Source organism: Salvelinus fontinalis, chromosome 10, assembly GCF_029448725.1.
Source record: "Salvelinus fontinalis isolate EN_2023a chromosome 10, ASM2944872v1, whole genome shotgun sequence".
Classification (NCBI taxonomy): Eukaryota; Metazoa; Chordata; class Actinopteri; order Salmoniformes; family Salmonidae; genus Salvelinus; species Salvelinus fontinalis.
In genome coordinates, this window is record NC_074674.1 from 17,067,712 (window position 1) to 17,095,606 (window position 27,895).

Below are 27,895 nucleotides of genomic sequence, written 5' to 3' on the forward strand. Positions count from 1 at the left end.
GTTAGAAATGATTTAAACACACTTTGCTGTCGGCTACTATTTGCTAGTTAACAAAAAATAATGTATGTCATATAAAATACATTCACCCCTCCCAGTATTGTTATCCAAACTTTCCAGAAAGCATGTAGTCCTTAGCTCAGACAGTGTAGTAGTGTGGGCTCAATAGCATCTCGTTAGTGTGCAAGATCTTGAGAATCAGCTGTACATGTGATGTAAGAATGCACTGTGCATGCAGAGGGTTGCAATTCCATTGAATTGGGGATAGTTTAACCAAAATATGCCACAAGACCTAGAATTGCCGTATGTGTATCCCACAAAAAAAGGTTCACTGTTATAAACTAATTTAAGCAAAATTCCCAAAATTCCCGGGCTTAACTTCCCATGGAAAATTTCCGGAAAACTTCCAAAAAATTACCGGAAAGTTTCCAACCCTTTGCAACCCTACTACAGACCGCAAAAACACCAAAAAAATATTCACAAAAACTCTAGTAAATACTACAGTCCGCAAAAATTACTATATCATTCATCATATTTTGTATGTATTTTTAACTACAGTATTTATACTATAGTAAACTGTAAATACTACAGTATACTACAGTAATGTCCACAAAAGTACTACAGTGAATAATGCAGTAAAGTCCTCAAATACACTACAATGAATACTATAGTATTTATACCATTGTACACTATAGTATTTTTCCATGTGTGATCACTCTCTTTTATCATACTCATACTCAGGTCACCTCACATATTTTGGTGGAATCCAAACATCAAGCACTTTGTATAACTACGTGAAATGACCAGCCAGCCCACAGAGCCCACTGCTGTGTTTATCTTGGACAACCTCTCCCTCTTTACTTACGCACTCTTTCTTTCGTTCTTTCCCTCCTAACTTTCTCTCTCTTTCTCACTCTCCCATTCCCTTGTTCTCTCTCTCTCTTTCTCTCTTCCTGCACAGTAATGTGCCCACATTAAAAAATACTATAGTATGATATAAATACTTAAGTATTCACTGTAGTGTTTTTGCTGACTTTAATGTAGTATTCACTGTAAAGTTTTACTTTACTGTAGTATTCACTAGTGTTTTTGCGGAATAAAGTCAGCAAAAACACTATGGTGGACAATGTAATAATTACTGTAGTATACAGTATTATACTGTAGTATTTACAGTTAAATATAGTATGAATACTGTAGTAAAGTCAGAATGTAGTATATACTATAGTAACTTATGTAGTGTTTTTGCAGATTGTAGTATACTGTAGTATTTACTGTAGTGTTTTTGCATACTGTGGTATAATGTAGTATTTACTGAAGTGTTTATTCAGACATTACTGTAGTATTTACTGTAGTGTTTTTGCATACTGTGGTATAATGTAGTATTTACTGAAGTGTTTATTCAGACATTACTGTAGTATTTACTGTAGTGTTTTTGTTGTATTATATTTGACATAGAAATGGAGGCTTTCTCTTTCAAGAAACCTACTTGAGAAATACTATTCCATTACCGGTAGGTAGTTAGGTTCAGCTCTTTTCTATATACTGTAGGAAATACAATATAGTCTATACTTGGCATATAGGTTTCTCACTTATGGGTGGCACAAATTGGGATTTGGGGGAGTGGAATAGGCAGGGTATATGCAAATAAATACTGTAGTATTTACTCAAGTTTAAAAATGTAGTGTTTTTGCGGACTGTAGAATTTACTATAACGTTTTTTCGCAGATAATGCTGTAATATTTGCTGTAGTATAGTATTGTACAGTATACTACAACATTCTATAGTAAGCACTACACATGACGTGGGTGGGCAATGCAGCAGACCTCTCATAGCCAACAACTATTATTATAAACTTTCCTTCCCACCATGAGGCTGTTATGAATTAATGTGTTTGAGTCATCTTTTGTGAGGCAATTGTTCTCCTTTCCTCCCTCTTTCCTCCCTCCTTCCCCCTCCATCCCCCTCCTTCCCTCTCTCCCTCTCTGATGTCTGTGCCCGCACACTGAGGACAATGCCAGGAAACATTTCAGCAGATTTCAGTGAAACAGCTGAACACAGAACTGGCTTGATGTTACCACTCCCCCCCCCCCCCCCCCCCCCACCCCCACCCTCCCGCACTTGGTAACCAGTGATCCATGGTCTAGCCTAATATTACAGTGAATTCCCATGATCTTATCTACACTATATATTAGAGGTCGACTGATTATGATTTTTCAACGCCGATACCGATTATTGGAGGACCAAAAAAGGTCGAAACCGATTAATCGGCCGGTTTTTAATTTTTTTAAATTTGTAATAATGACAACAATACTGAATGAACACTTATTTTAACTTAATATAATACATCAATAAAATGAATTTAGCCTCAAATAAATAATGAAACATGTTCAATTTGGTTTAAATAATGCAAAAACAAAGTGTTGGAGAAGAAAGTAAAAGTGCAATATGTGCCATGTAAAAAAGCTAACGTTTAAGTTCTTTGCTCAGAACATGAGAACATATGAAAGCTGGTGGTTCCTTTTAACATGAGTCTTCAATATTCCCAGGTAAGAAGTTTTAGGTTGTAGTTATTATAGGAATTATAGGACTATTTCTCTCTATACCATTTGTATTTCATATACCTTTGACTATTGGATGTTCTTATAGCCACGTTAGAATTGCTAGTGTAACAGTATAGCTTCCGTCCCTCTCCTCGCCCCTACCTAGGCTCGAACCAGGAACACATCAACAACAGCCACCCTCGAAGCATCGTTACCCATTGCTCCACAAAAGCCACGGCCCGTGCAGAGCAAGGGGAACAACTACTCCAAGTCTCAGAGCAAGTGACGTCACCGATTGAAACGCTATTAGTGCACACCCCGATAACTAGCTAGCCATTTCACATCGGTTACACCAGCCTAATCTCGGGAGTTGATAGGCTTGAAGTCATAAACAGCTCAATGCTTGAAGCACAGCGAAGAGCTGCTGGCAAAATGCACGAAAGTGCTGTTTGAATGAATGCGTACGAGCCTGCTGCTGCCTACCATCGCTCAGTCAGACCGCTCTATCAAATATCAAATCATAGACTTAATTATAACATAACACAGAGAAATACGAGCCTTTGGTCATTAATATGGTCGAATCCGGAAACTATCATTTCGAAAACAAAACGTTTATTCTTTCAGTGAAATACGGAACCGTTCCGTTTTTTATCTAACGGGTCGCATCCCTAAGTCTAAATATTGCTGTTACATTGTACAACCTTCAATGTTATGTCATAATTATGTACAATTCTGGCAAATTAATTACAGTCTTTGTTAGGAAGAAATGGTCTTCACACAGTTCGCAACGAGCCAGGCGGCCCAAACTGCTGCATATACCCTGACTGCTTGCACGGAACGCGAGAGAAGTGACACAATTTCCCTAATTATAAGAAATTCATGTTAGCAGGCAATATTAACTAAATATGCAGGTTTAAAAATATATACTTGTGTATTGATTTTAAAGAAAGGCATTGATATTTATGGTTAGGTTTGGTGCAACAACAGTGCTAAATCATCACCCGTTTGGCGAAGTAGGCTGTGATTCGATGAGAAATTAACAGGCACCGCATCGATTATATGCAACGCAGGACACGCTAGATAAACTAGTAATGTCATCAACCATGTGTAGTTAAAACTAGTGATTATGTGAAGATTGATTGTTTTTTATAAGTTTAATGCTAGCTAGCAACTTACCTTGGCTTCTTGCTGCCCTCGCGTAACAGGTAGTCAGCCTGCCACGCAGGCTCCTCGTGGAGTGCAATGTAAGGCAGGTGGTTAAAGCGTTGAACTAGTAACCGGAAGGTTGCAAAAACGAATCCCCGAGCTGACAAGGTAAAAATCTGTCGTTCTGCCCCTGAAGGCAGTTAACCCACCGTTTTTAGGCCAATGTGTTCTTATCTGACTTGCCTAGTTAAATAAATGTGTAAAAAAAAAAAAAAACATCAGTGTCCAAAAATACCGATTTCCGATTGTTATGAAAACTTGAAATCTGCCCTAATTAATCGGCCATTCCGATTAATCGGTCGACCTCTACTATATATACACAAAGGTATGTGGACACCCCTTCAATTTAGTGGATTCGGCTATTTCAGGTGTATAAAATCGAGCACACAGCCATGCAATCTCCATAGACAAACATTGGCAGTAGAATGGCCTTAAACAAGAGCTCAGTGACGTTCAACGTGGCACCGTCATAGGATGCCACCTTTCAAACAAATCAGTTTGTCAAATTTCAGCCTAGATATGCCCCAGTCAACTGTAAGCGCTGTTATTGTGAAGTGTAAATGTCTCGGAGAGACAACGGCTCAGCCATGAAGTGGTAGGCCACACTAACTCACAGAATGGGACCGCCGAGAGTTGAAGCGAGTAGTTTGTAAAAATAGTCTGTCCTCGATTTCAACACTTACTACCGAGTTCCAAACTGCCTCTGGAAGCAACGTCAGCACACAAACTCTTTGTTGGGAGCGTCATGAAATGGGCTTCCATGGCCGAGCAGCTGCACACAAGCCTAAGATCACCATGCTCAATGCCAAGCATCGGCTGGAGTGGTGTAAAGCTCACCGCCATTGGACTCAGTGGAAATGCGTTCTCTGGAGTGATGAGTCACGCTTCACCATCTGACAAATCTGTGTTTGGCTGATGCCATAAGATTGCTACCTCCCCAAATGCATAGTGTCAACTGTAAAGTTTGGTGGAGGAGGAATAATGATCTGGGGCTGTTTTTCATGGTTCTGGCTAGGGCCCTTAGTTCCAGTGAAGGGAAATCTTAATGCTACATCGTACAATGACATTCTAGACAATTCTGTGTTTACAACATGTGGCAACAGTTTGGGGAAGGCCCTTTCCTGTTTCAACATGACAATGCCCCCGTACACAAAGCAAGGTGCGTACAGAAATGGTTTGACGAGATCGGTGTGGAAGAACTTACGCCGACTGCAAGCCAGGCCTAATCGCCCAACATCAGTGCCCGACCTCACTATTACTCTTGTGGCTGAATGGAAGCATGTTCCAACATCTAGTGGAAAGCCTTCCCAGAAGAGTGGAGGCTGGTATAGCAGCAAAAGGGGGGGACCAACTCCATATTAATGCCCATGATTTTTGAATGAGATGTTCGACGAGCAGGTTTCCACATACTCTTGGTCATGTAGTGTACATTCTTCTCTGCTAACATGGAGAAAACTCTAGGAGCTCATCACACACAACGTTGACAGATAGGGGCTTCTGACCAAATGCTACTCTACAGTGTAACAGACCAGTCTCGATTTCTCAGGATCATTATTCACACCTAACTGACTCTATGTCGGCAGCACAGATTCTGTCTAACCTCTCACTCTCTGTTGTGTGTTTTCTTCAGGACAGTGTACAGGGTGGCCTACCGTCAGGTGACCAGAGCGCCGCCACTCTCACAATCTTATCCAGAATGCTGCCCGGGCTGGCGACAACTCCACTCACACAACTGTAACCAAGGTAACGGGGGCTAACGCTCTCCTAGCACCCCATATGTCATGTGTGTGTGTGTGTGTGTGTGTGTGTGTGTGTGTGTGTGTGTGTGTGTGTGTGTGTGTGTGTGTGTGTGTGTGTGTGTGTGTGTGTGTGTGTGTGTGTGTATTTGTTTCTTATGCTATTTCTCTCTGTCCTAACCAGCGGTGTGTGTCCAGTCCTGTGTGAACGGAGGAACGTGTTTAAGACCCAACCACTGCGCCTGTCCTCTGGGCTGGATAGGACGACACTGCCAAACAGGTACACGCATACACACACCTACACACTCACACACTCATGCTAGCACACTTAAATAAACAACATCAGTGACTCTCTCCTCCCGCTCTCTATCAGATGTGGATGAGTGCAGCGAGCAGCAGTCCTGTTCTCATAAGTGTGTGAACATGGCAGGCAGCTACCGGTGTGTTTGTAGAGAGGGCTACAGGCTGGCAAGAGACAGACACTCCTGTGAGAGCCTTCCTCCTCCTCCTACACCTCCTGCCCCGCCCGCCTCTCCCACCAGCCCCGGCCAGGCAGCAGCAAACGATTACAGACCCCCCTCCAGTGATACAGGTACACCTACCTCCTCTCAATATTCATCCACAGGCATAGTAATCAATCATGTGCTATGTGTGTGTGTGTGTGTGTGTGTGTGTGTGTGTGTGTGTGTGTGTGTGTGTGTGTGTGTGTGTGTGTGTGTGTGTGTGTGTGTGTGTGTGTGTGTGTGTGTGTGTGTGTGTGTGTGTTCCAGCAGAGCCTCCTATGGGAGTGAAGAGGAGACAGGACAATAGCCAGGCTCGCTGTCCATTATTACTTTTGGTACGCGCTATGCCAAACTCAACTCGTACCGTGAGTAATAATGCACTGCGACTGGTACCAACTGCAAGTGGACCACATGTGCTCAACAACCAAGTGCGTGGTCATGTACAGTATGGTATGACCAGATGAACCATGCTGATAACTGCTGTTTCAACATAGATTGATGTAGACTTATCTTCCTCATCCTTTGCTTAGGAGAACTTCCCACGTTTACAGAACTTCCGTTTAGTATTGAGTGAAGCATCCTTCTCTCCTGCACTTTCACACACTCAAGCTTTTCTCTAAACTGCTGCATATCACTCTGAAAAAAAGGAAACCACATTTCCTTCACAGTAAAGTCATACCGTATAAAAAATAAATCACAACTGTGGTGGAAACAGGTTTCGGTACAATTTTATAAATACCGACCGAGCATTTGTTTCGTTCGACATGGTGGGACTTTTTTTGTTCTCGCATAATAAAATGTATTATGCGAGAAATGGCGGCGAATCGCCTTTTTGCGCAAATATCGATATAATAACCATCATATTGAAGTAAACTTGGAGTAACGTGATGATATGTTGTGTGGTCCTCCCACTACGACTCGAGAAAGCATGCAGTTTATTAGGCTACGGATGAAATAAGTTAAGAACTTCACAGGGTGGTGAATGTGCACGGTGATGAGCTTGATGCTCCTTACCAATAAATATTGAGGGTCTTATTCTGGTGACATGATGATCGATGCTTGACCAATAAAAATATTCTCGCTATTATCCACAAGAATCTCATCATGTAGAGTAGCCTACCGGCACTGTATCTGAGAGTTGTTGACTAGAGCACATGTATCAAGACCATAGTTGCACATTTGCAATTTAACACCACGGTTTATGTGACAAAACTATTGGTAGAGTGGAAAATGCATTTTGTGTACACTACGTCATCACGCAACAAATCAGTTTGGTAGAAACACACCCCCGGTGGGAAAATGTGCATATTTTCTTGATGCAGATTTAGAACGTTCACATGAAAATCTGTAGCCAATTGGATGGAAACCTAGCTATAGATGTGCTTTGTTTGGCGTAACATAGCAACGAGCTAAAATAACCTCTTGTCTGGAAGTGTCTGGACAATACATAAGGAAATTCCCTTTCCTCTCCTCTGTGGAGTATGGTTGTAATCATGAACCTCTCAAAAGACTAATCATGTCCCCCCTTTTCTCTGTCTAGACCAGTGTTTCCCAACTCCAGTCCTCGAGGACCCCACCAACAGTACATCTTTTTGTTGTGGCCCCGACAAGGACACCTGATTCAACTAATCATAAAGCCCTTGACGAGATGAATCGGATGTTTTTGTCCGGGGATACAACAACAAAAATGTGTGCTGTTGGGGGTACTCGAGGACCGGAGTTGGGGAAACACTGGTCTAGATAGAGGGGAGACATACAGGAACGGTTGTCTTTCATGCGTTAAACACACTCAGAGACATAAAAACTGTACATAAAGTAGAAGAGGCAGCATTGCCAAACCAATGACCTCTTTCTCCTAACCGCTTTCTGTCCGTCTGTATTTGTGTCCAGAGGAAAGGAAAAAGTGGCTATGACTAAATTCACACAAGATGGCTCTTCTCAGCTAAACTTAGACAGGCTGTTCACCCCCCTGAGTGTGGCTGAGGATGGATGTACGGTGGAGGGGCTTGTGTGTGAGTGTGTGTGTGTGTGCGTGCGTGCTTGTGGATGGATGAATAGGGGTTAGGGAGATCTTTTGCCTAATCAGCACAACGTGAGAAAAACAGCAGGGAAAAAAACATATGACAGATCTCTGTACTTGGTGAAAGTGACGTGTGTGAGGGGAAGTTAGTCGGGGGAATATGTGCAGGCTCAGTACAGAAGTGTTCTCCTTGGCCAACAGAGTGCAAGGCCAGCAGCAACATCAGTGTTGTGGGTAATGGCCCTATTATATCCATTAACTGTTCATATCCAGGCTGACGTCTGATGTTGTTGAAGATCACCGAGATAAACACGGGAATAAATGCCCTGCTCAGACCGTGACAGCTCTCGTCTGACCCCCTCCTCCTCCCCCCTCCTTCCATTTCTGGAGCCTTTTTTCTTCCTTCTCTCTCCCTCTTCTTGGCTGGGACTAGCGCTCTCATTCCAGCTCCATCAACCTCGTCTGCTGGGGGTCATCGCTCCCCCCCGTCCTCTTGTCTCAATAATAGGCCACATCTGGGAGAGATAAAACTGTTCTCAGTTTGACCCTAGCGCCAAGACGCGGGTTCCTACCCCAGCTCTGAACCCCTAGCTCTGGGGACCTGTCGTGGGGAGCAGGGGGACACTTGGTGACTGGTTGGACTCCAGCCCAGCTCACCCCTCCTTGTCCTGTAACCGATAGGACGACGCATGTTTAGAGAAGGCATGATGGACTGTGTGTCTGTTTATAGTGCCCTCTCTGTCAGTTATATGGTGTGTGTCTGTCATTTTCCCATATTCTCAGACCCTTATGCAGGCTAATTTATGGATTTGTCACCGGCTTCACCCAAAGAACTGAATTCCCCAGCCAGCTTGTGGTTCTTCGGTTCTCTTCCCGTTTGTTTCATAGCTCTGCTTATGAATCACTCTGTAGCAGGATCAGAGCAAGATGCTAGAGGCAATATCTATCTCAAAGACATGTCACAAGTCCAAGCTTTTGATAGAATAGGAAGGATTAACCATTACACTCTTTCCCCCTCTGTTGAACCTCTCTGTAAGCTAACCCTACCGGGTCATATTCTGTAGGTTTCATCGTATCAAAACGTTTTGCAACAGAAAAGGAAAATCTGTGTTCTTATCGGAAAAGTTCAGGCAGTACCCCCTCGTCTTCAAAACGTTTTCTCTCTATAAGCAACCTTGGTGTGCAGTTGGAGGGTGTTTTAGATAGTGGTGATCCACATTCTATTTTCATGTGTGTGTGTGTGTTTGTGTGTGTGTGTTGTCTACAGGTGGAAGGGTCACAGAGGAGGTACAGAGCCTGAAGAACAGAGTAGAGCTGCTAGAGCAGGTACAACTGCATTCCTCTACCATCACATGAACACACACACGCTCTCGTGAACGGGTGTAAAGTCCCCCTTATAACCATTGCTAATGCCCCTCTAGCATCCACCACCCACCTTGACCCAGCCCTAGTCACACACTGCATGGTGTAATATAAAATACCACTCACAATGTAATCACGAACCTTTGTTCATCGACAGAGAACACACACACTCACAAAACCCAGCATCCTTTGAAACACCAGACGGGTAGTGACCTTTTAAAAAGCCTTTGTGAGTTTTTCATTAGAATTCATGTTGTTACTGCTCCTTGGATTACAGTAGAATTGAATCTCTCCCCCCCCCCCCTTCCCTCCAGAAGCTTCAGTTGGTCCTAGCCCCCTTCACCAGTCTGTTCCCCATGTCGCTGGACGAGGGCGTGTCTGAGAAGACCAGCTTCCTGTTTCACTCCTTCCAGCAGCTGGACCGCATCGACTCGCTCAGCGAACAAATTGGCTTCCTCGAGGAACGCCTCGGTACCTGTGAGTGGATAAACACACAGTTAAAAATCTATTTTCGTTGTACTCCCCAAATTGGCCGTATAGAGGCTTGAAGTGGATGTGAAATGATTTGTTTGACTATAGATAGTAACACCCCACTGGTGAAATCAATGTTGTTCCCACGTCTTTTCAATGAAATTACGTTGAACCAAATTGGAATAGACATTGAATTGGCATATGTGCCCAGTGGGACTGATTTTTCCACTTTTCTGTCCTCACTACAGGTTCCTGCCAGGAAAATTAGACACAGAACATGACTGGGTGAAAACCAACCAGACATGTCCACAGTCTGAATCCACAAAACAATAACAATAGGAATGGAATGATTGCCCCAGCCCAGGGATATGGTAGGAGGAAGAAAGTTAGCAGAACATAGGCCTACTCAACGTTTGTGCATTCATGTTCCTGTACCAGCCCAAAGACTTGCTCTCGAGAACCCAAGGCATTAACAAGGCATTCTGCCTTATCTCAAGGGTTCTCCGCTATAAACCCTAGTTACCAGTAGCACCATGTGAACTACAATCCCAACGCTGTTTTAACATTTAGAAACGTCAATAATCATCGCTTCCGCTATGGTTTCTGAAACATAGAAAACGTATCTTTCATATCAGCGGGAATGAATCGTTCAAATAAAAAAGATACTTCCTGAAACAGGTTTGCCCAGATCCTTACGTCTGTGTGCCTCCAGCCGTCAAACTGCACTTCCTCCCCAGTTACGCTTACACACAGGTGTTCGAACACACTCTAGCTAGCTAAATAGCCCAGGTGGTCGTCTCTGTCCGCCATCTGTCTTCCGTAAACAAGCGCTGTAACATGGAGATATGGCCGTGTGCATGGGAACACTAACCCTAACCATATAAAAGGTGTGTAGTAATTTAACCTTTTTTTTTTTTACAATTATTTCTCGCTGATATGAAAAATACGTTCCTTATGTTTCAAAAACCGTACCACAAGCGATGCGCGTTAACGTTCAGAACGAGCGTCGGGGCTCTTAACAAAACTCCCCTGGCCAGAAGTTACCGCCATGAATAGACGCTAAAGGTAGTTTGTGTATATGTTTCAGGGTTCCTTGAGCGGCGCAGCAGTATAAGGCACTGCATCACAGTGCTAGAGGCATCACTACAGACCCGGGTTCGATCCCGGGCTGTACCACAACCGGCCGTGATCAGGAGTCCTATAGGGCGGCGCACAATTGGCCCAGCGTCGTCTGTGTTAGGGGAGGGTTTGGCCGGGGTAGGCCGTCATTGTAAATACGAATTTGTTCTTAACCGACTTGCCTAGTTAAATAAAGTTAAAATAAATAAATAAATGAGCTAGCCAAAGACTGGCTCGTGCAAACTTGTCATGTGCTGAGTCTCTTTTCTCTCCCAACAGCATCATTTCATGTCTTTACATTGTTGTTTTACCAAAAGACATAGAATAGCGTAACATCACTACCTGTGACAGGGTTACTGGGGCCTCGTTCTCCCATTACCACATTACTGGACAATCGGAGAGTCTAAGGTCAAACAGCCATTTTGACTATGATGTATCTGGTTTCCGTGTTTTAGGTTCACATCAGTGCAGCTGGTTTCACTGTCAGAGCCCCCATGGCGGGTCTAGCATGGACATCTGTATTTATCTATTTAAGTTATAATTCCTTGTGCTTATCTCATAGAGCTACAATAGACAGTTGGCTTTTTTTATTCATTTTTTTTTTTACATAGCTTTGTAACTTTTTGTAATAAAATGGATCAATTAAAAATGTCTAGTAGAGGATTTATTGTGTGTGAATTTTTTATTTTCTTAATGTGAAGCCACTTGGAAGAAAAGTAACTATACAGATCAATATCTCATTTTGACCACTCAAACACATTCCTATACTGAACAAAAATATAAACACAACATGAAGTGTTGGTCCCATGTTTCATGAGCTGAAATAAAAGGCCCCAGAAATGTCCATATGCACAAAAAGCTTATTTCTCATATTTTGTGCACAAATTTGTTTACATCCCTGTTAGTGAGCAGTTCTCCTTTGCCAAGGTAATCAATCCACCTGACAGTTTTGCATCTCAAGAAGCTGATTTAAACAGCATGATCATTACACAGGTGCACCTTGTGCTGGGAACAATAAAAGACCACTCTAAAATGTGCAGTTTTGTCACACAACACCACAGACGTGTCAAGTTGAGGTAGCGTGCAATTGGCATGCTGACTGCAGGGATGTCCACCAGAGCTGTTGCAAGGGAATTTTATGTTAATTTGTCTACCATAAGCCGCCTCCAATGTCATTTTAGAAAATGTTGCAGCACGTCCAACCGGCCTCACAACCGCACACCACGTGTAACCTCGGCAGCTCAGTACCTTCATCTGGAGTCTCTACCTGCTGGATCGTCTGAGACCAGCCACCTAGACAGGTGATGAAACAGAAGTATTTCTGTCTGTAATAAAAACCATTGTGGGGGAAGAAACTCATTTTGATTGGCTGGGTCTGGCACCCAATCCATAGATTAGGGCCTCATGGATGTATTTCAATTGACTGATTTCTTTATATGAGCTGTAACTCGATAAAATGTTGCGTTTATATTTTTGTTCAGTATAGTTCCATTGTCAATTCAATGGAGAGTTAGGGAAAGAATTGTATTGCCGGAGCAATCCTAACTCATCTGCAAAGCCTGAGTGTCCAAGGATAAAATGATAATTTAAAGAAATGACACACACAGCAATAAAGTAACAGCTCTTTAAGAAAAAATGACATTTATTTATCATTTCCCAAGGCATTCATCAAACATCACACACACACACAGAAGGCTCACCAGGATGTGATAAGACAAGACACTTTGGCCAGCTTAGTTGTACATAGTTATCTTACGCTACGAACAGATTACACTTTTAATAGCTTTGGTGAAACTCATAGAATATTTTAAGATCATTTTTATATACCACCCAAACTCACCATGAAGTGCTTAATTAATTTTGAATATTTCTTAAATTTAATTGTGAAAAAAAAACTTTAAAAACCACCAGATCAACCAACGAGGCTCTCTAAAGAAGTGTTGCAGAGCCTGTCGAGTTATCACGGTCATCGAGTCAATGACGCTTTTAGCTGACACACTAGGAAGTTGAGCTACAAAACGTCCATGAAAATAATCATAGACAATGGTCAAGAGTTAGCCTAAAATCATTGACAGTTTACATTTGGTTAGTGCCAAATTGGTAGCATCTTTGAACATTCAAAACATCTTTGTTGCAGGATTTAAAAATGTAACACTACCACATAAGCAAAACAAATAAAAAATACTCTCATAAATATACTCTCCTGTGACCAAAAACTGATGTCACAGATTAATTTTATGTATTGGGACCGACTGGCGTATGTATTTTAATTAAATGGTGTTACTGGTCTTCAATAACAAAGTTGAGGAAAGCTCGAGCGCCGAGTTGATTTACTCCTAGGACCCAAGTAAGCCAAGACTCCAGCAGGTGATACTAAAGCTCCTGCAGCCACTTGACCCTGAAGAGGCGTAGTAGTACACATTGCCAGACGAAACACAATGTTTTCACTCCTACAACGTGAGCAATTTATCAACACCATTTCAATGCAGTCATTTCAGGAAGTAAACTGATATTCTAATTCCATATTTGTCTCATAGAAGAATTGAGGAAAATTGGATTTGGAAATTCAATTTATTTTCTGAATTGATTGACCCCAAACCCTGCTCCTCAGGAAGTTTAGGTGCACAAGAATTGAAAAAATGTATTCTGGAGGTTAACTAATTTAACACTTAATTTCAAATAAATACATTTCAGACACATTTTGTAGTGTCAGAAACCAACATTATGCAAGATAACATTCTATTGGAATATGTTATACATGAAAAAAATAATAATAATAAAAATAAGAGAGTTACATGCAATTAGGCTGCATATACACCGGTAGCGCAATTCTGATATGTTTTCACTAATTGGTCTTTCAACCAATCAGATCAGGTTTTGCCAATAATTGGGCATAATATAAGAAGTGGGCTGCCTGTGTAAACGCAGCCAGAGTAGTACACAAAAAAATCATGAATGCCGAAATACTTTCTCACTCTGGCGTTTTTGACAGGCAAAAAGCTGCAAGCGACATTTTATCAAACTGTAAAGTAAAAGCAGTGAATACAAAAATGTCAAGATCTGTACGCAAATGATAAGAAACTGTATTGCCATAAATAAAAAAGTAGCAGTAATTTACTGTAAGACGTCATCTGTCGATTAATTACAAAATATAAAACCTCAAGTTTAATTACTTCACAATCCTACATTTGATGATTACTGTACCACCTTTTGACATAAGGCTAAAATGTCACAAATCTCAGCCAATTCCTTTTTTAAATAGCCCAAGCCTTCTAAACTGAAGTCAGACTTTACATATCATACACCATCCATCGATAAAATAAATGTACTCTTAGTTCGGTTTTGAGTATCATAAATTGGTCAGAAAACTACAGTAGGTGTTGAGACATTCCCATATCCCTATTCCTCTATAGTTTAAACAGGACCTGTTTCTCAAGTATAAAGCTACGGCCACCACTCGGACAGCAGCCCTCCTAGTTACCAGGTACCAATAGGGAACAATTGGCCAGGCCGAGTCGTTACTGTGCTGTTACGATGCCACGATTGTTTGAGCAATTGACATTTACTCAATTTATTAGGCTATTTTACACTTCTTAACTACGGGTATCACAGGGGTTACCAAAATACAGGTTCGTGGTGTTCAGTTTGAGGAGCATTTCATTCCTATTTCATCTCCTCAGATATGTATTTTTTGGGGCTAGGCTGAAAACAAGCAGTGTTTATTAGTAGTTAGTTATGGTGCTTTTCCATTAAGACTTAACCCCCACACCACTGGGTTGCCAGTGTTGGTTAATTGGAAGCTCTATTGTAATTGTGTTTACATCAAGAGTGACTTGGGACGTGCAGAATCAACAACATCTGCATCATTCAAGACAGTTGCCTTGTGGGAAGGTGTTACATTTCACAGTTAGCCATTGCTATGTAAATGCCAGCTGAAAAGTTCCCAGGGCCTTGCCTCCAAGTTAGAGCAGGTCCGCCGGAACCATGGGCCCAGTGAGACTGGTGCTGGCCCACGTAGATAGAAACTGAAAAGTCTGAGCCTTTTGGGTAAATCACTGGGGTAAATCCTCATTGGAAATGCACCATTAATCAAAATTCTAGTTAGTATAGGACCATAAAAACAACTTAATGTCAAACATTCGATTTGAAATGTGAAACCTGGCGACTGTCTCTACCGTCATCACTGCAGTACAGCGAGGACTAATATGATTTTGAAAACCATGAAAAATCATCAATCACGAACAGATCACTTGTTACATTTAAAACACGTTGTACTGTAACATCTAGATCACTCCCCAGTGGTAGGTTTAAAAACACTCCCTCAGTAAAACCACTCTCCACTGTGTAACTTTTAAAACACTCTCCCTCGGTAAAACCACTCTCCACTGTGTAACGTTTAAAAAAAACACTTGCACACTGACATGGCACAAAACGGAATCTTGAACTTCATGAAATCACCTGACACTTCTTAAATTAGAGAAGAGATACTTGAGGAGACAAAAAAGTGGAGTCAAATTTAGGCCATTTAGCAGACACTTTTACCCACATTTTAAATATGGGTGAGGAATCAAACCCACAACCCTGGTGTTACAAGAGCCACCCTCTACCAACTGAGCCCGTTGTTTTTGTTTTTTTTTACAAACAAGCGAAATAAACGATCATATGATGTAGAAATAAATATAAAGCAAAATACATAACACAGCTGAAGAAAATACACTTTTTGCACAATGTTATTTCTAAGCTGTTGGGGGGAAAAATGTAGTAATAATAATAATTTGGTGGGTGCTTATATATGTCCTATTTCACACATGTACAATGTGTATTAATACATGTGTGAATGGGAAATGTGTGTTTTTTGCAGAGCCCAACTCCCCGAGACACCCCCAGAGAGTGAGGTCACGGCCAGGGTCTGCCATTATCAACGGCGGCCCTGGAGCAATTAGCTTTAAGTGCCTTGCTCAAGGGCACAGACAGATTTTTCACCTTGTTGGCTCTGGAATTCAAACTAGCGACCTTCTGGTTACTGGCACAATGCTCTAACCACTAGGCTACCTGCCAGGCTAGTACCCCAACAACGCAGTGTTTGTAAATCGTGTGAGTCCACTCGCGTCCATGAATTCACTGATTGTTCTCGTCGTCGTTGTACTTTTGTTTCTTTGTGTATTTTTTGTATAGCTTGTTTGGCGTCGTCACAGTATGTCATTGAGCTATTTTGATCACATGGACTGAGAAGCAAGTGTGGTATGTACAGCGCATTCAGAAAGTATTCAGATCCCGGGACTTTTTCCACATTATTACGTTACAGCCTATTCTAAAAACGGATTAAAAATAATAATAACCCTCATCTACACACAATTCCCTAATTGTGACAAAGTGAAAAACAGGTCAACTTCAAAAATAATAAAAACAGAAATGGCTTATTTACATCAGTATTCAGACCCTTTGATATGAGACTCGAAATTGAGGTCAGGTGCATCCTGTTTACATTGATCATCCTTGAGATGTTTCTACAACTTGATTGGACTCCACCTGTGGTAAATTCAATTGATTGGACATGATTTGGAAGGGCACATACCTGTCAATATAAAAAGGTCCCACAGTTGACAGTGCATGTCAGAGCAATAATCATTCCACGAGGTCGAAGCGATTGTCCGTAGAGCTGTGAGACACGACTGTGTCGACGCACAGATCTAGGCAAGGGTACCAAAACATTTCTGCAGCGCTTTTTAAAATATTTGTATATAAAATTTGCAAACATTTCTAAAAACCTCTTTTTGCTCTGTCCTTACGTGGCATTGTGTGTAGATTGAAGTGGAAAAAACGATTTAATCAATTTTAGAATAAGGCTGTAAAGTAACAAAATGTGGAAAAAGGGCTCTGAATACTCTCCGAATGCACTGTATGTGAGACATTTATCTGAGACTCAGATAAAGAACAAGTCCCTTGGCCAACTACTAACCTCTCCTTTCGCCCTCCATCTCCCCTCAAGACCCATGGTCCAGACCCTGGTTCCCTACTCCTTCAAAAGAGGCAAGAGGCTGGTATGCACAACAGAAATGGAGAGGATATACTGGGGTGTTGTGTGCGTTAGCGGTGGGAGTGGTTAAAGCAGGGTGGTTGTGTGCTGTGCGTGTCTTTTATAGCGCATTAAGAAAAAAAGTTACGGCAGCACCAGAGGAAAATATAAATATCCACCGTCAACATATGAAAACTAAAAAGTTGAGCAGGAAGGAAGGAAAAAAAGCGAAAGTACAACCACTGACTGACAAAATAAAAAAAATAAGACAATAACAATAAAGCCTCTTTTAAAAAGGTGGAGGTAGAAAAAAGGTATCCCAAAGCATGCATGATGAACGCACATTAATAATGTTCCGTTTTGCTTGCCGTCCGTCACTCTACTCATAACCTGCAGAGCCAACAGGTCTTCTGTAGTGAAGAGTCAGGACTGCACTGTATGGGGGCTGGGTCGGAGCAGGAGCCAACCAGAACCAAACTGTACCAGGCCAAAACAACAGATGAGTTCATGACAGAGGCCTGGTGGGTGCGTTGGATCCTGGTACAGATGTGGTCAAATATATTGGCACCCTTGCACAATTCTCTATTTCTTCAAAAACAAGTTGAAATTGAAAACTTTGTTTACAACTGCACATTTCAAAGAAAACTGTCCTGGACTCGATTGGGGGCAATATAATTTGGTTAGAGGCAATATCTCGTTTACTGGGTAATTTATCTCACACCTGTGGTAAGCTGCAGGTGCCATTCAAACAGTTTTGAAAAGAAGAAATGGAACATTCTGCGCCATAAGGGTGCCAATATATTTGACCTAATCTGTAGGTACGTAGGTAGGGAGCTGGGACGATGCGGAAGGAGGAGAAAAAAATATAAAAGGGGGGATAGGTTTTGGTGTCTCGGACATGGGAAATGTTCAGTGGTGCGAGGGGGGCCCATTGCTCTGGGTTATGGGGGCGAAGCCAGAGATGCTCAGGAAGACTGAGCGCATGAGGTCGTAGGACTTGTCGGAGAGGCCGGCCACGTCGTCTGACGTCATGCCCTTCGTCTCGATCTTCGGAAGGATCTTCAACGTGATGGTCCCTGGTTTGAGCATAGCATCATCAGTCCAACCATCATTATCAGCACATCCCTCATTCATCATCAACGTGTTTGCATGAAACCAAAAGACATCTTTCTATACATGTCATGAGCAGTTCATTTCAAGAGTAGCCGTGTACGAGCAATTTCACTATGAATTAAAACGTGATCTGTACCTGAGTTGAACAGCTTTTCTTTACGTAGGTAGAAGTTACTGTAGGAGGAGAACACAATGGGGATGATAGGAGCCTAGAACAGAGAGAGAGCGAGGGGGGGGGGGGTCGAGAGGAGGAGAGTGAGCAAAGCGAATTGGGGGGGAGGGAGGGAGGGAGAGAGTTACCATGACAGCTCGTTCCACATTCGATTCAAGCCCTGGGTACCTAAATACCATTCTTTTTCCCAAGATAAGTTTAATCTTTTCAATGATTTTTCCTTCCCTCGGGCAAGACAAAGACAAACATGAACAATCAGATACAGACAATCACATGCATGGCTGACCCAGCTACACACAGTCTGTCTGTACACACATCCACCTCCCCTCTGTCCACCCCCCCGTCCTTCCCTCCCTCACTGACTGGTGCTGAGAGACGACAGCTTGAACCGCAGTGTAGAGAGAGACATCAATTTCAGTACAGACAGCAGCCTTTGAACTGAGAGATTAGTGCTGCTTCTTCAGGGCCAAGCTTTCAAAGACTAATCCTTTGTGTATCCCCCACTCTTCTCACCTCAGAAAACCTACCTGTGCCTTTCTCACACCAACACTCATCCTATCACCCTCGCTCGATTACCTCAAACCCTTTTCATTACGTCTCTCTCCCTCTAGGACTCTCTCCATCCCCCTTTCTTTTTCTCTGACAAGAGGTAGTGAAAATATAATTTGAAAATCAGATCATGTTCATTCAGTAACCACGTTAGGTTGTTAGCTCCCCCTTGTGTCCTAAATAGGTATAATACCCACGAGCACAAGCCCAAACTACCAGAGCCTCCCTACTCGGTAAACACCATAATCTAAATCCAGATCACCACACACACACCAACTCCCTCCAAATAGTGACCACTGAAATAGGAGGCATGGACATAAACAGACATGTGGCTCACCTGTGCCTGCACTGCCAGGTGGAAGGCTCCCTTCTTGAAGGGCAGCAGGTCGTCCCTCTGGTTCCGTGTGCCCTCAGGGAACACCCACAGCCGGATCTACCGGGGGGGGAAAAGGTCAGGGGTCAAAAGGTGAGGCCCATGAGGAAGCATGGACACAGTATGTCAATATCGGTGGTGGAGATTGACCTAGATACTCAGCTAGAAATTAGATTAGAAAAACACAAATATCAACTATTCAAACTTGAATGGGCTAAGTTTCAGGATATATTGGCTTGGGAATGTTATAAATCAGTCGCTCAGTGTTATGCTCCATCTCACTATCTGGCATAATTGCCAATCAGGTTGGAGTTAATCATGACTTTGGCATGGCCCAGAGTACAGCAGTATGTATAATCATGCGGTCCCATAGATTAGTCCCGTAGAATTACTAGATTAGTCCCGTAGAATTACCTGGTCGTCCAGCATGGTCTTCGCAGCGTCGGCCATGACACTCTTGGCATCGCTGGTCTTCTTGCGGTTGATGAAGACGATGCCGCCCAGCCAGGACACGATGCCCACCGTGCCCGCGTACACCAGCTCCTTCTTGGCAATCATGGTGCAACGATCTGGTAGGATCTCCATTAGACCTGGGGATTGGAGAAGATCTGTTAGGATCCGTTACAGGATCTGGTAGGATCTCCATTAGACCTGGGGATTGGAGAAGATGTGTTAGGATCTGTTACAGGATCTGGTAGGATCTCCATTAGACCTGGGGATTGGAGAAGATGTGTTAGGATCTGTTACAGGATCTGGTAGGATCTCCATTAGACCTGGGGATTGGAGAAGATGTGTTAGGATCTGTTACAGGATCTGGTAAGATCTCCATTAGACCTGGGGATTGGAGAAGATCTGTTAGGATCAGTTACAGGATCTGGTAGGATCTCCATTAGACAGGGGGGGGGGGGGGGGGGGGGGGGAATGATCTGAGAGGATATCTAGCCCATTAGATCCTTTAGAGGATATTTTATGTTCTGTATGAACTCAGTCATGTGGGGTTGAATCTAACAGAATTTTTGCACGACGATTCCATTGACACCACTGAATGATTTGGAATGAGACTTTAGGACATTTTTATGACCCTGAATGGTGCACAGCGTCTCTCTCCTGGGGCCTCATTTGTAAACATTGTGTAAATTTCACACTAAATATCTGTGCGCACTCTGGGGAAAAAACATTTGTCGTGTCAGATAACGCGACGACGGCCATTTGCACTGATAACTCGCAAACACACATGGGCTAGTGTAACGGATGTGAAATGGCTAGCTAGTTAGCGGGTACGCGCTAGTAGCGTTTCAATCAGTTACGTCACTTGCTCTGAGACATTAAGTAGGGTTGCCCCTTGCTCTGCAAGAGCCAAGGCTTTTGTGGAGCGATGGGTAACGCTGTTTCGTGGGCGACTGTTGTTGTGTGCAGAGGGTCCCTGGTTCGCGCCCGTGTCGGGGCGAGGGGACGGGTTAAAGTTATACTGTTACCACTAGCTAAAGAGAAGTTTGGCCACAATATGCTGTCCTAACATTTGAAAATGTTACCAAGGTGATGACATTGTCCACACAACTTACTTTCTTCATCAAAAGAACCTGTAGTTAATATTCAAGTTTTTTTTTCATGAGCAAGCTTTCACCACCTAATTCTACATCTAGCTAAGGTGTTGTGGTGGTAGAATCAGTACTTATGAAATTGGAAATTTGCACAAAAATGTAGTGTCTGCTTGCTGGCTGAACCAGTATCAAAACAATCCATATGAAAAGGCAGGCATGCTAACAATGCCAGTTCACTCACTCAACGCTGAACACTCCCTCTAGCTAGTGTAGTGAAGTTTTCGCTAATGCACAAATGAGTTAACGATATCTGTTTTGCCGTGATTAGTGCGCAGAGTTCTACAGCGCAGCTAATTGCACTGTGATGTTACAAAGTAACGAGGCACAGTGCCAGCTGTCAGAGTCAGATATATGCTGATTTCTGAGAACAGTCCCATAACTTGTGTCGTAGAACTTCATCAACAGGCTGGCAAACTAGCTACAGTATGTCCATTCAAACAAGCTGGCACTGGGTTGCTAGCCGGAGCATGGTTTGCCGTAGTAGCCAGTGCGTCAGAGAGCTGAGTGATTTTCAGAATTAGGAACGAGTGTAAGGCGGATGAGCAAAATCTTTATTTTTAGAGATGAGTTGCTCATCCTACAAGAGATCGGTTGAGGGATGAGTGTTCCGCCCTCTGACGTGAGACAACGCTTGGAGCACATCATATGTTTCCAGGTTATAAATCATGCCCTCCTAAAACTGTGCGCGCGTAACCGAGTATTATAACTCCGCCTGAAAAACACCCTCCATACACCGTTTAAAAAAGGTGATAACGCCCTTTATTTCCAATTTGGAACTATTGGAATTAGGCCACGGTCATTTCTAAAAGAAAAGAATGGCCGATTGTATAAAAAATGTTTTGTTAGCAGAAAGTAAAAATTATGCTGGGTTTGGCAAAGGACTGACCGTTTCTAAAAGAGAAAACAAAGGCAAATGGTTGTGGACCTGTCAGCTGAACGTTTTAATTCAACAATGTTTTGCATCAACTTTTGCCCCAAACCTAAATGCTGGACTGCCCCGAATTCTGATATACTGTAGGCTACTCAACACCAAAACTATTATAGTGGTGTACTTAGTGGTAGTGTAACCGATGTGAAATGACTAGCTAGTTATCGGGTGCGCGCTAATAGCGTTTCAAATCGGTGACGTCTCTCGCTCTGAGACCTTGAAGTAGTTGTTCCCCCGGCTTTTGTGGAGCGATGGGTAACGATGCTTCGAGGGTGGCTGTTGTCGATGTGTGCAGAGGGTCCCTGGTTCAAGCCCATGTAGGGGCGAGGAGAGGGACGGAAGCCATACTGTTACAATCACATACTTCAATGTTAAAGAGCAATCGTCTTTACACCTGTTCAGTTCTACTGTGTATTATAAAATGTGCTTACGAATGGTCTAAAATTTGCATAGAGGTAAAGACGCTCTTTTGCGGGTAAACTGGCCCACGCATATTTTGGGGTATATTTTCTTTGTACGCAACGTTTAGAAATGAGGCCCCCTAATCTGTTCTACTCAAGACAATTGCATCATTACTGTATCTGGGATGAGCTTTGGTCTGTTACTATCTTATCTCACACTGGCCTTGTGAAGGGAAAGCTAGTGAAATACGTTATTTATTTGTGTGGTGGCTGAAGCAATCCGTAATGGTGTTTGGTCCTGGGTCAGGTAGCCGTGCCTTGTAGTGAGTTGTATGTACAGTTGAAGTCAGAAGTTGACATACACCTTAACCAAATACATTTAAACTCATTTTTTCACAATTCCTGACATTTAATCCTAGTAAAAATACCCCGTCTTAGGTCAGTTAGGGTCACCACTTTATTTTAAGAACGTGAAATATCAGAATAATAGTAGAAAGATTTATTTCAGCTTTTATTTCTTTCATCACAGTCCCAGTTTGTCAGAAGTTTACATACACCCAATTAGTATTTGGTAGCATTACCTTTACATTTTTAACTTGGGTCAAATGTTTTGGGTAGCTTTCCACAATAAGTTGGGTGAATTTTGGCCCATTCCTCCTGACAGAGCTGGTGTAACGGAGTCAGGTTTGTAGGCCTCCTTGCTCGCACACGCTTTTTCAGTTCTGCCCACAAATGTTCTATGGGATTGAGGTCAGGGCTTTGTGATGTCCACTCCAATACCTTGACTTTGTTTTCCTTAAGCCATTTTGCCACAACTTTGGAAGTATGCTTGGGGTCATTGTCCATTTGGAAGACCCATTTGCAACCAAGCTTTAACTTCCTGACTGATGTCTTGAGATGTTGCTTCAATATATCCACATCATTTTCCTGCCTCATGATGCCATCTATTTTGTGAAGCGCACCAGTCCCTCCTGCAGCAATGCACCCCCACAACATGATGCTGCCACCCTTGTGCTTCAGTTGGAATGGTGTTCTACAGCTTGCAAGCCTCCCCCTTTTTCCTCCAAACATAACAATGGTCATTATAGCAGTGGCTTCTTCCTTGCTGAGCGGCCTTGCAGGTTATGTCGATATAGGACTTGTTTTTCTGTGGATATAGATACTTTTGTACCCGTTTCCTCCAGAATCTTCACAAGGTCCTTTGCAGTTGTTCCGGGATTGATTTACACTTTTTGCACCAAAGTACCAGATCACATCTCCTTCCTGAGCTGTATGACGGCTGCGTGATCCCATGGTGTTTATACTTGCGTACTATTGTTTGTACAGATGAACATGGTACCTTCAGGCATTTGGAAATTGCGCCCAAGGATGAACCAGACTTGTGGAGGTCTACAATTTTCTTTCTGAGGTCTTGGCTGATTTCTTCTGATTTTCCCATGATGTCAAGCAAAGAGGCACTGAGTTTGAAGGTAGGCCTTGAAATACATCCACAGGTACACCTCCAATTGACTCAAATGATGTCAATTAACCTATCAGGAGCTTCTAAAGCCATGACATCATTTTCTGGAATTTTCCAAGCTGTTTAAAAGCACAGTCAACTTAGTGTATGTAAACTTCTGACCCACTAGAATTGTGATACTGTGAATTATAAGTGAAATAATCTGTCTGTAAACAATTGTTGGAAAAATTACTTGTGTCATGCACTAAGTAGATGTCCTAATCGTCTTGCCAAAACTATAGTTTGTTAACAAGACATTTGTGGAGTGGTTAAAAATGACTTTTAATGACTCCAACCTAAGTGTATGTAAACTTCTGACTTCAACTGTAGCTAAGTAAATCAGTAGTGTATTGCAGGGCTCCATTTAGTCACATTGAGACATTTTGACTTGGCCGTATTTAAAAAAATAAATAAAAAAAAATAGGTCACGTCGGTGCAAGCTGCACAGTCTACATGGTCACCTCACTCAAAACCATGATTAGGAGGCTGAAACCAATCATTACCATGATTCCTGTAATGAAAGTGTCTGCCTGCCCCTGTATCCATTTCGCTGGGGACTGCTGCTGTGTCAAGAAAGCCACTCTCGCACTCCTTCAGAGGAAAAAATTATAATTTAAAAAATAAAGAAATCAAATTGACGGGAAACACACAGCTATCCTGTTGTCTGAGTTTGGGAGATGTTCTCAGCTTCTGTAGGTATACTTTGTATTTCTCAACAGCAACTATTTTACAAACAGGAAATTAGATTTAGCTTTGCGATATGGAGCATGCAAAATGCACATTGGCCATTGAGAGTACATAGGATTCAACATTTACTGTTAGATTAATACATGGCTACCCAAGTGGGTACTATATTTGGAGTTAGCGCTCTAGCTAATGTGTTTTGAGTTTCCGCTTACTCAGTGTGGTGAATTAGCCCATGATATTAGAGCACATAAAAAGATGCGAGCAAATTCATTCCATTCTGCAGCGCTGTTTTAACAATAAAATAAAAAAATCACAACTGTCTACCCAAAATGCATAACAATCACTGGATTAGGTTGCACATAAATATATTTAGAATCACATGAAAAGATTGAGTTATTTCTTCCATACCTAGTTTTTCTGGGGGGGACATAAATGGCACAGCAGCCATTTTGGGAGGGGGTATGGATGACCACACACCATAGCAGTCATCTTTATAGTCTATTACACTTTAATAAAGCACTGTGAATGACTTTATAAGACAAAACAATTATTGCGCGACGCCACAGAAAAAACTAAATCATGTGCCACCAAGGAAACTAAAAAATGTTAGTCTGGACCCCTGTATTGATCTTTTTAGCGGGTCTAATCTATTTTATTTATTTATTTATTTAACCTTTATTTAACCAGGTAGGCAAATTGAGAACACGTTCTCATTTACAATTGCGACCTGGCCAAGATAAAGTAAAGCAGTTCGACACATACAACAACACATAGTTACACATGGAGTAAAAACAAACATATAGTCAATAATACAGTGAAAAAAATAAAAAAATAAGTCTATATACAATGGCTAGTTGTTTTGGTGTCCTGTCAGCCCAGCCAGGTGAGAATAGCTGGTTTGATGTGGGACAAGGTGGGCGGTGTGAAGGACGCGGTGTAACACTTGGTTTCCTCTGTGTGTGTGTGTGTGTGTGTGTGTGTGTGTGTGTGTGTGTGTGTGTGTGTGTGTGTGTAAACGAGATGGCGTGACCTGTGCTTTCCATTTCTCAGCCAACAAAGTGCTCTTTGAGGGAAGGGGGCAGAGAGAGAAGCTAGGGCAGAAAGCCGGGGCTGTTCACTACAGGATTGGGATCAGCAGGTGGAGCAGTAGTTCATATCTATGATGGAAGGTTGGTAGGGATGTGCTTTCTCTTTCAAGACGATTTGATATGCATCTAGATACATATGCTGCTGATGGAGCTCGTGAGCTGGACCTCTGTGTGTGAGAGTGATTCAGGGTGTGTGTGTATATAAACTGAGTGTACAAAACATTAGGAACACCTTCCTAATATTGAGTTGCAGCCCCCTTTTGCACTCAGAACAGCCTCAATTCATCAGGGTGTAACTGATGTGAAATGGCTAGCTAGTTAGCGGTGGTGCGCGCTAATAGCGTTTCAATCGGTGACGTCACTTGCTCTGAGACCTTGAAGACCCTACAAGGTGTTAAAAGCGTTCCACGGGGATCCTGGCCCATTTCGACTCCAATGCTTTCCACAGTTGTGTCAAGGTGGCTGGATGTCTTTTGGGTGGTGGACCATTCTTGATACACAGTAAAACCATTGAACGTGAAAAACCCAGCAGCGTTGCAGTTCTTGACACACTCAAACCGGTGCGCCTGGAACCTACTACCATACCCCGTTAAAGGCAATTAAATATTTTGTCTTGCCCATTCACCCTCTAAATAGCACACATGATGTTGTGCCAGAGCGTAGGGTAATGATGGCGCTGGAGGGTAGGGCTGCCGTCTTATTGGCTCTTAACCAACCATGCTATTACATACCTACACATACGCTACGGTCACAAGACGCAGGCCTCCTAATTGTCCCTAAAATTTCTAAGCAAACAGCTGGAGGCAGGGCTTTCTCCTATAGATCTCCATTTTTATGGAACAGTCTGCCTACCCATGTGAGAGACGCAGACTCGGTCTCAACCTTTAAGTCTTTACTGAAGACTTATCTCTTCAGTGGGTCATATGATTGAGTGTAGTCTGGCCCAGGAGTGTGAAGGTGAACGGAAAGGCTCTGGAGCAACGAACCGCCCTTGCTGTCTCTCCAGGGCCGGTTCCCCTCTCTCCACTGGGATTCTCTGCCTCTAACCCTGTTACTGGGGCTGAGTCACTGGCTTGCTGGTGCTCTTTCATGCCGTCCCTAGGAGGGGTGCGTCACTTGAGTGGGTTGAGTTACTGACGTGAACTTCCTGTCTGGGTTGGCGCCCCCCCCCTTGGTTGTGCTGTGGTGGAGACCTTTGTGGGCTATACTCGGCCTTGTCTCAGGATTGTAAGTTGGTGGTTGAGGATATCCCTCTAGTGGTGTGGGGGCTGTGCTTTGGCAGAGTGGGTGGGGTTATATCCTTCCTGTTTGGCCCTGTCCAGGGGTTTCTTCGGATGGGGCCACAGTGTCTCCTGACCGCTCCTGTCTCAGCCTCCAGTATTTATGCTGCAGTAGTTTATGTGTCGGGGGGCTAGGGTCAGTTGGTTATACCTGGAGTACTTCTCCTGTCTTATCCAGTGTCCTGTGTGAATTTAAGTATGCTCTCTCTAATTCTCTCGTTCTCTCTTTCTCTCTGAGAACCTGAGCCCTAGGACCATACGTCAGGACTACCGGGCATGCTGACACCTTGCTGTCCCCAGTCCGCCCGGCCTTGCTGCTATTCCAGTTTCAACTGTTTCTGCCTGCGGTTACGAAACCCCTACCTGTCCCAGACCTGCTGTTTTCAACTCTTAATGATCGGCTATGAAAAGCCAACTGAGATTTATTCCTGATTATTATTTGACCATGCTTGTCATTTATGAACATTTTGAAAATCTTGGCTCTCTCTAATTTTCTCCTTCTCTCTTTCTCTCGGAGGACCTGAGCCCTAGGACCATACGTCGGGACTACCGGCCATGGTGACTCCTTGCAGCCCCCAGTCCGCCTGGCCTTGCTGCTATTCCAGTTTCAACTCTTCTGCCTGCGGTTATGGAACCCCTACCTGTCCCGGACCTGCTGTTTTCAACTCTTAATGATCGGCTATGAAAAGCCAACTGAGATTTATTCCTGATTATTATTTGACCATGCTTGTCATTTATGAACATTTTGAAAATCTTGGCTCTCTCTAATTTTCTCCTTCTCTCTTTCTTTCTCTCGGAGGACCTGGGCCCTAGGACCATGCGTCGGGACTGCCGCCCGTGGTGACTCCTTGCTGTCCCCAGTCCGCCTGGCCTTGCTGCTATTCCAGTTTCAGCTGTTCTGCCTGCGGTTATGGAACCGCCACCTGTCCCAGACCTGTTGTTTTTCAACTCTTAATGATCAGCTATGAAAAGCCAACTGAAAATTATTCATGATTATTATTTGACCATGCTTGTCACTTATGAACATTTTTGAACATCTTGGCATAGTTCTGTTATAATCTTCACCCGGCACAGCCAGAAGAGGACTGGCCACCCCTCATAGCCTGGTTCCTCTCTAGGTTTCTTCCTAGGTTTTGGCCTTTCTAGGGAGTTTTTCCTAGCCACCGTGCTTCTACACCTGCATTCTAGCTGTTTGGGGTTTTAGGCTGGGTTTCTGTACAGCAATTCGAGATATT

General features: G+C 43.0%; 2 protein-coding genes across 3 annotated transcripts in view; one reads left to right on the top strand and one right to left on the bottom strand.

Annotated features, from left to right (window-relative positions):
* The window catches only part of LOC129863717 (epidermal growth factor-like protein 7), a 32,476-nt gene extending 20,859 nt beyond the window's left edge, over positions 1–11,617 (top strand). For both annotated transcript variants that reach the window (XM_055935911.1, XM_055935912.1), the window contains exons 4-9: positions 5,374–5,486; positions 5,664–5,759; positions 5,853–6,071; positions 9,270–9,328; positions 9,679–9,841; positions 10,084–11,617. In XM_055935911.1, coding sequence (XP_055791886.1) covers positions 5,374–5,486; positions 5,664–5,759; positions 5,853–6,071; positions 9,270–9,328; positions 9,679–9,841; positions 10,084–10,103 — 670 coding nt within the window. In that variant the 3' untranslated portion in view covers positions 10,104–11,617. The remainder of the gene's footprint in view (positions 1–5,373; positions 5,487–5,663; positions 5,760–5,852; positions 6,072–9,269; positions 9,329–9,678; positions 9,842–10,083) is intronic.
* Positions 11,618–12,578: 961 nt separating this feature from the next.
* The window catches only part of LOC129863718 (1-acyl-sn-glycerol-3-phosphate acyltransferase alpha-like), a 32,429-nt gene continuing 17,112 nt past the window's right edge, over positions 12,579–27,895 (bottom strand). The window contains exons 3-6 of the mRNA XM_055935913.1: positions 19,592–19,767; positions 19,142–19,237; positions 18,220–18,292; positions 12,579–18,046 (exon numbers count right to left, since the gene is read on the bottom strand). Coding sequence (XP_055791888.1) covers positions 17,880–18,046; positions 18,220–18,292; positions 19,142–19,237; positions 19,592–19,767 — 512 coding nt within the window. The 3' untranslated portion in view covers positions 12,579–17,879. The remainder of the gene's footprint in view (positions 18,047–18,219; positions 18,293–19,141; positions 19,238–19,591; positions 19,768–27,895) is intronic.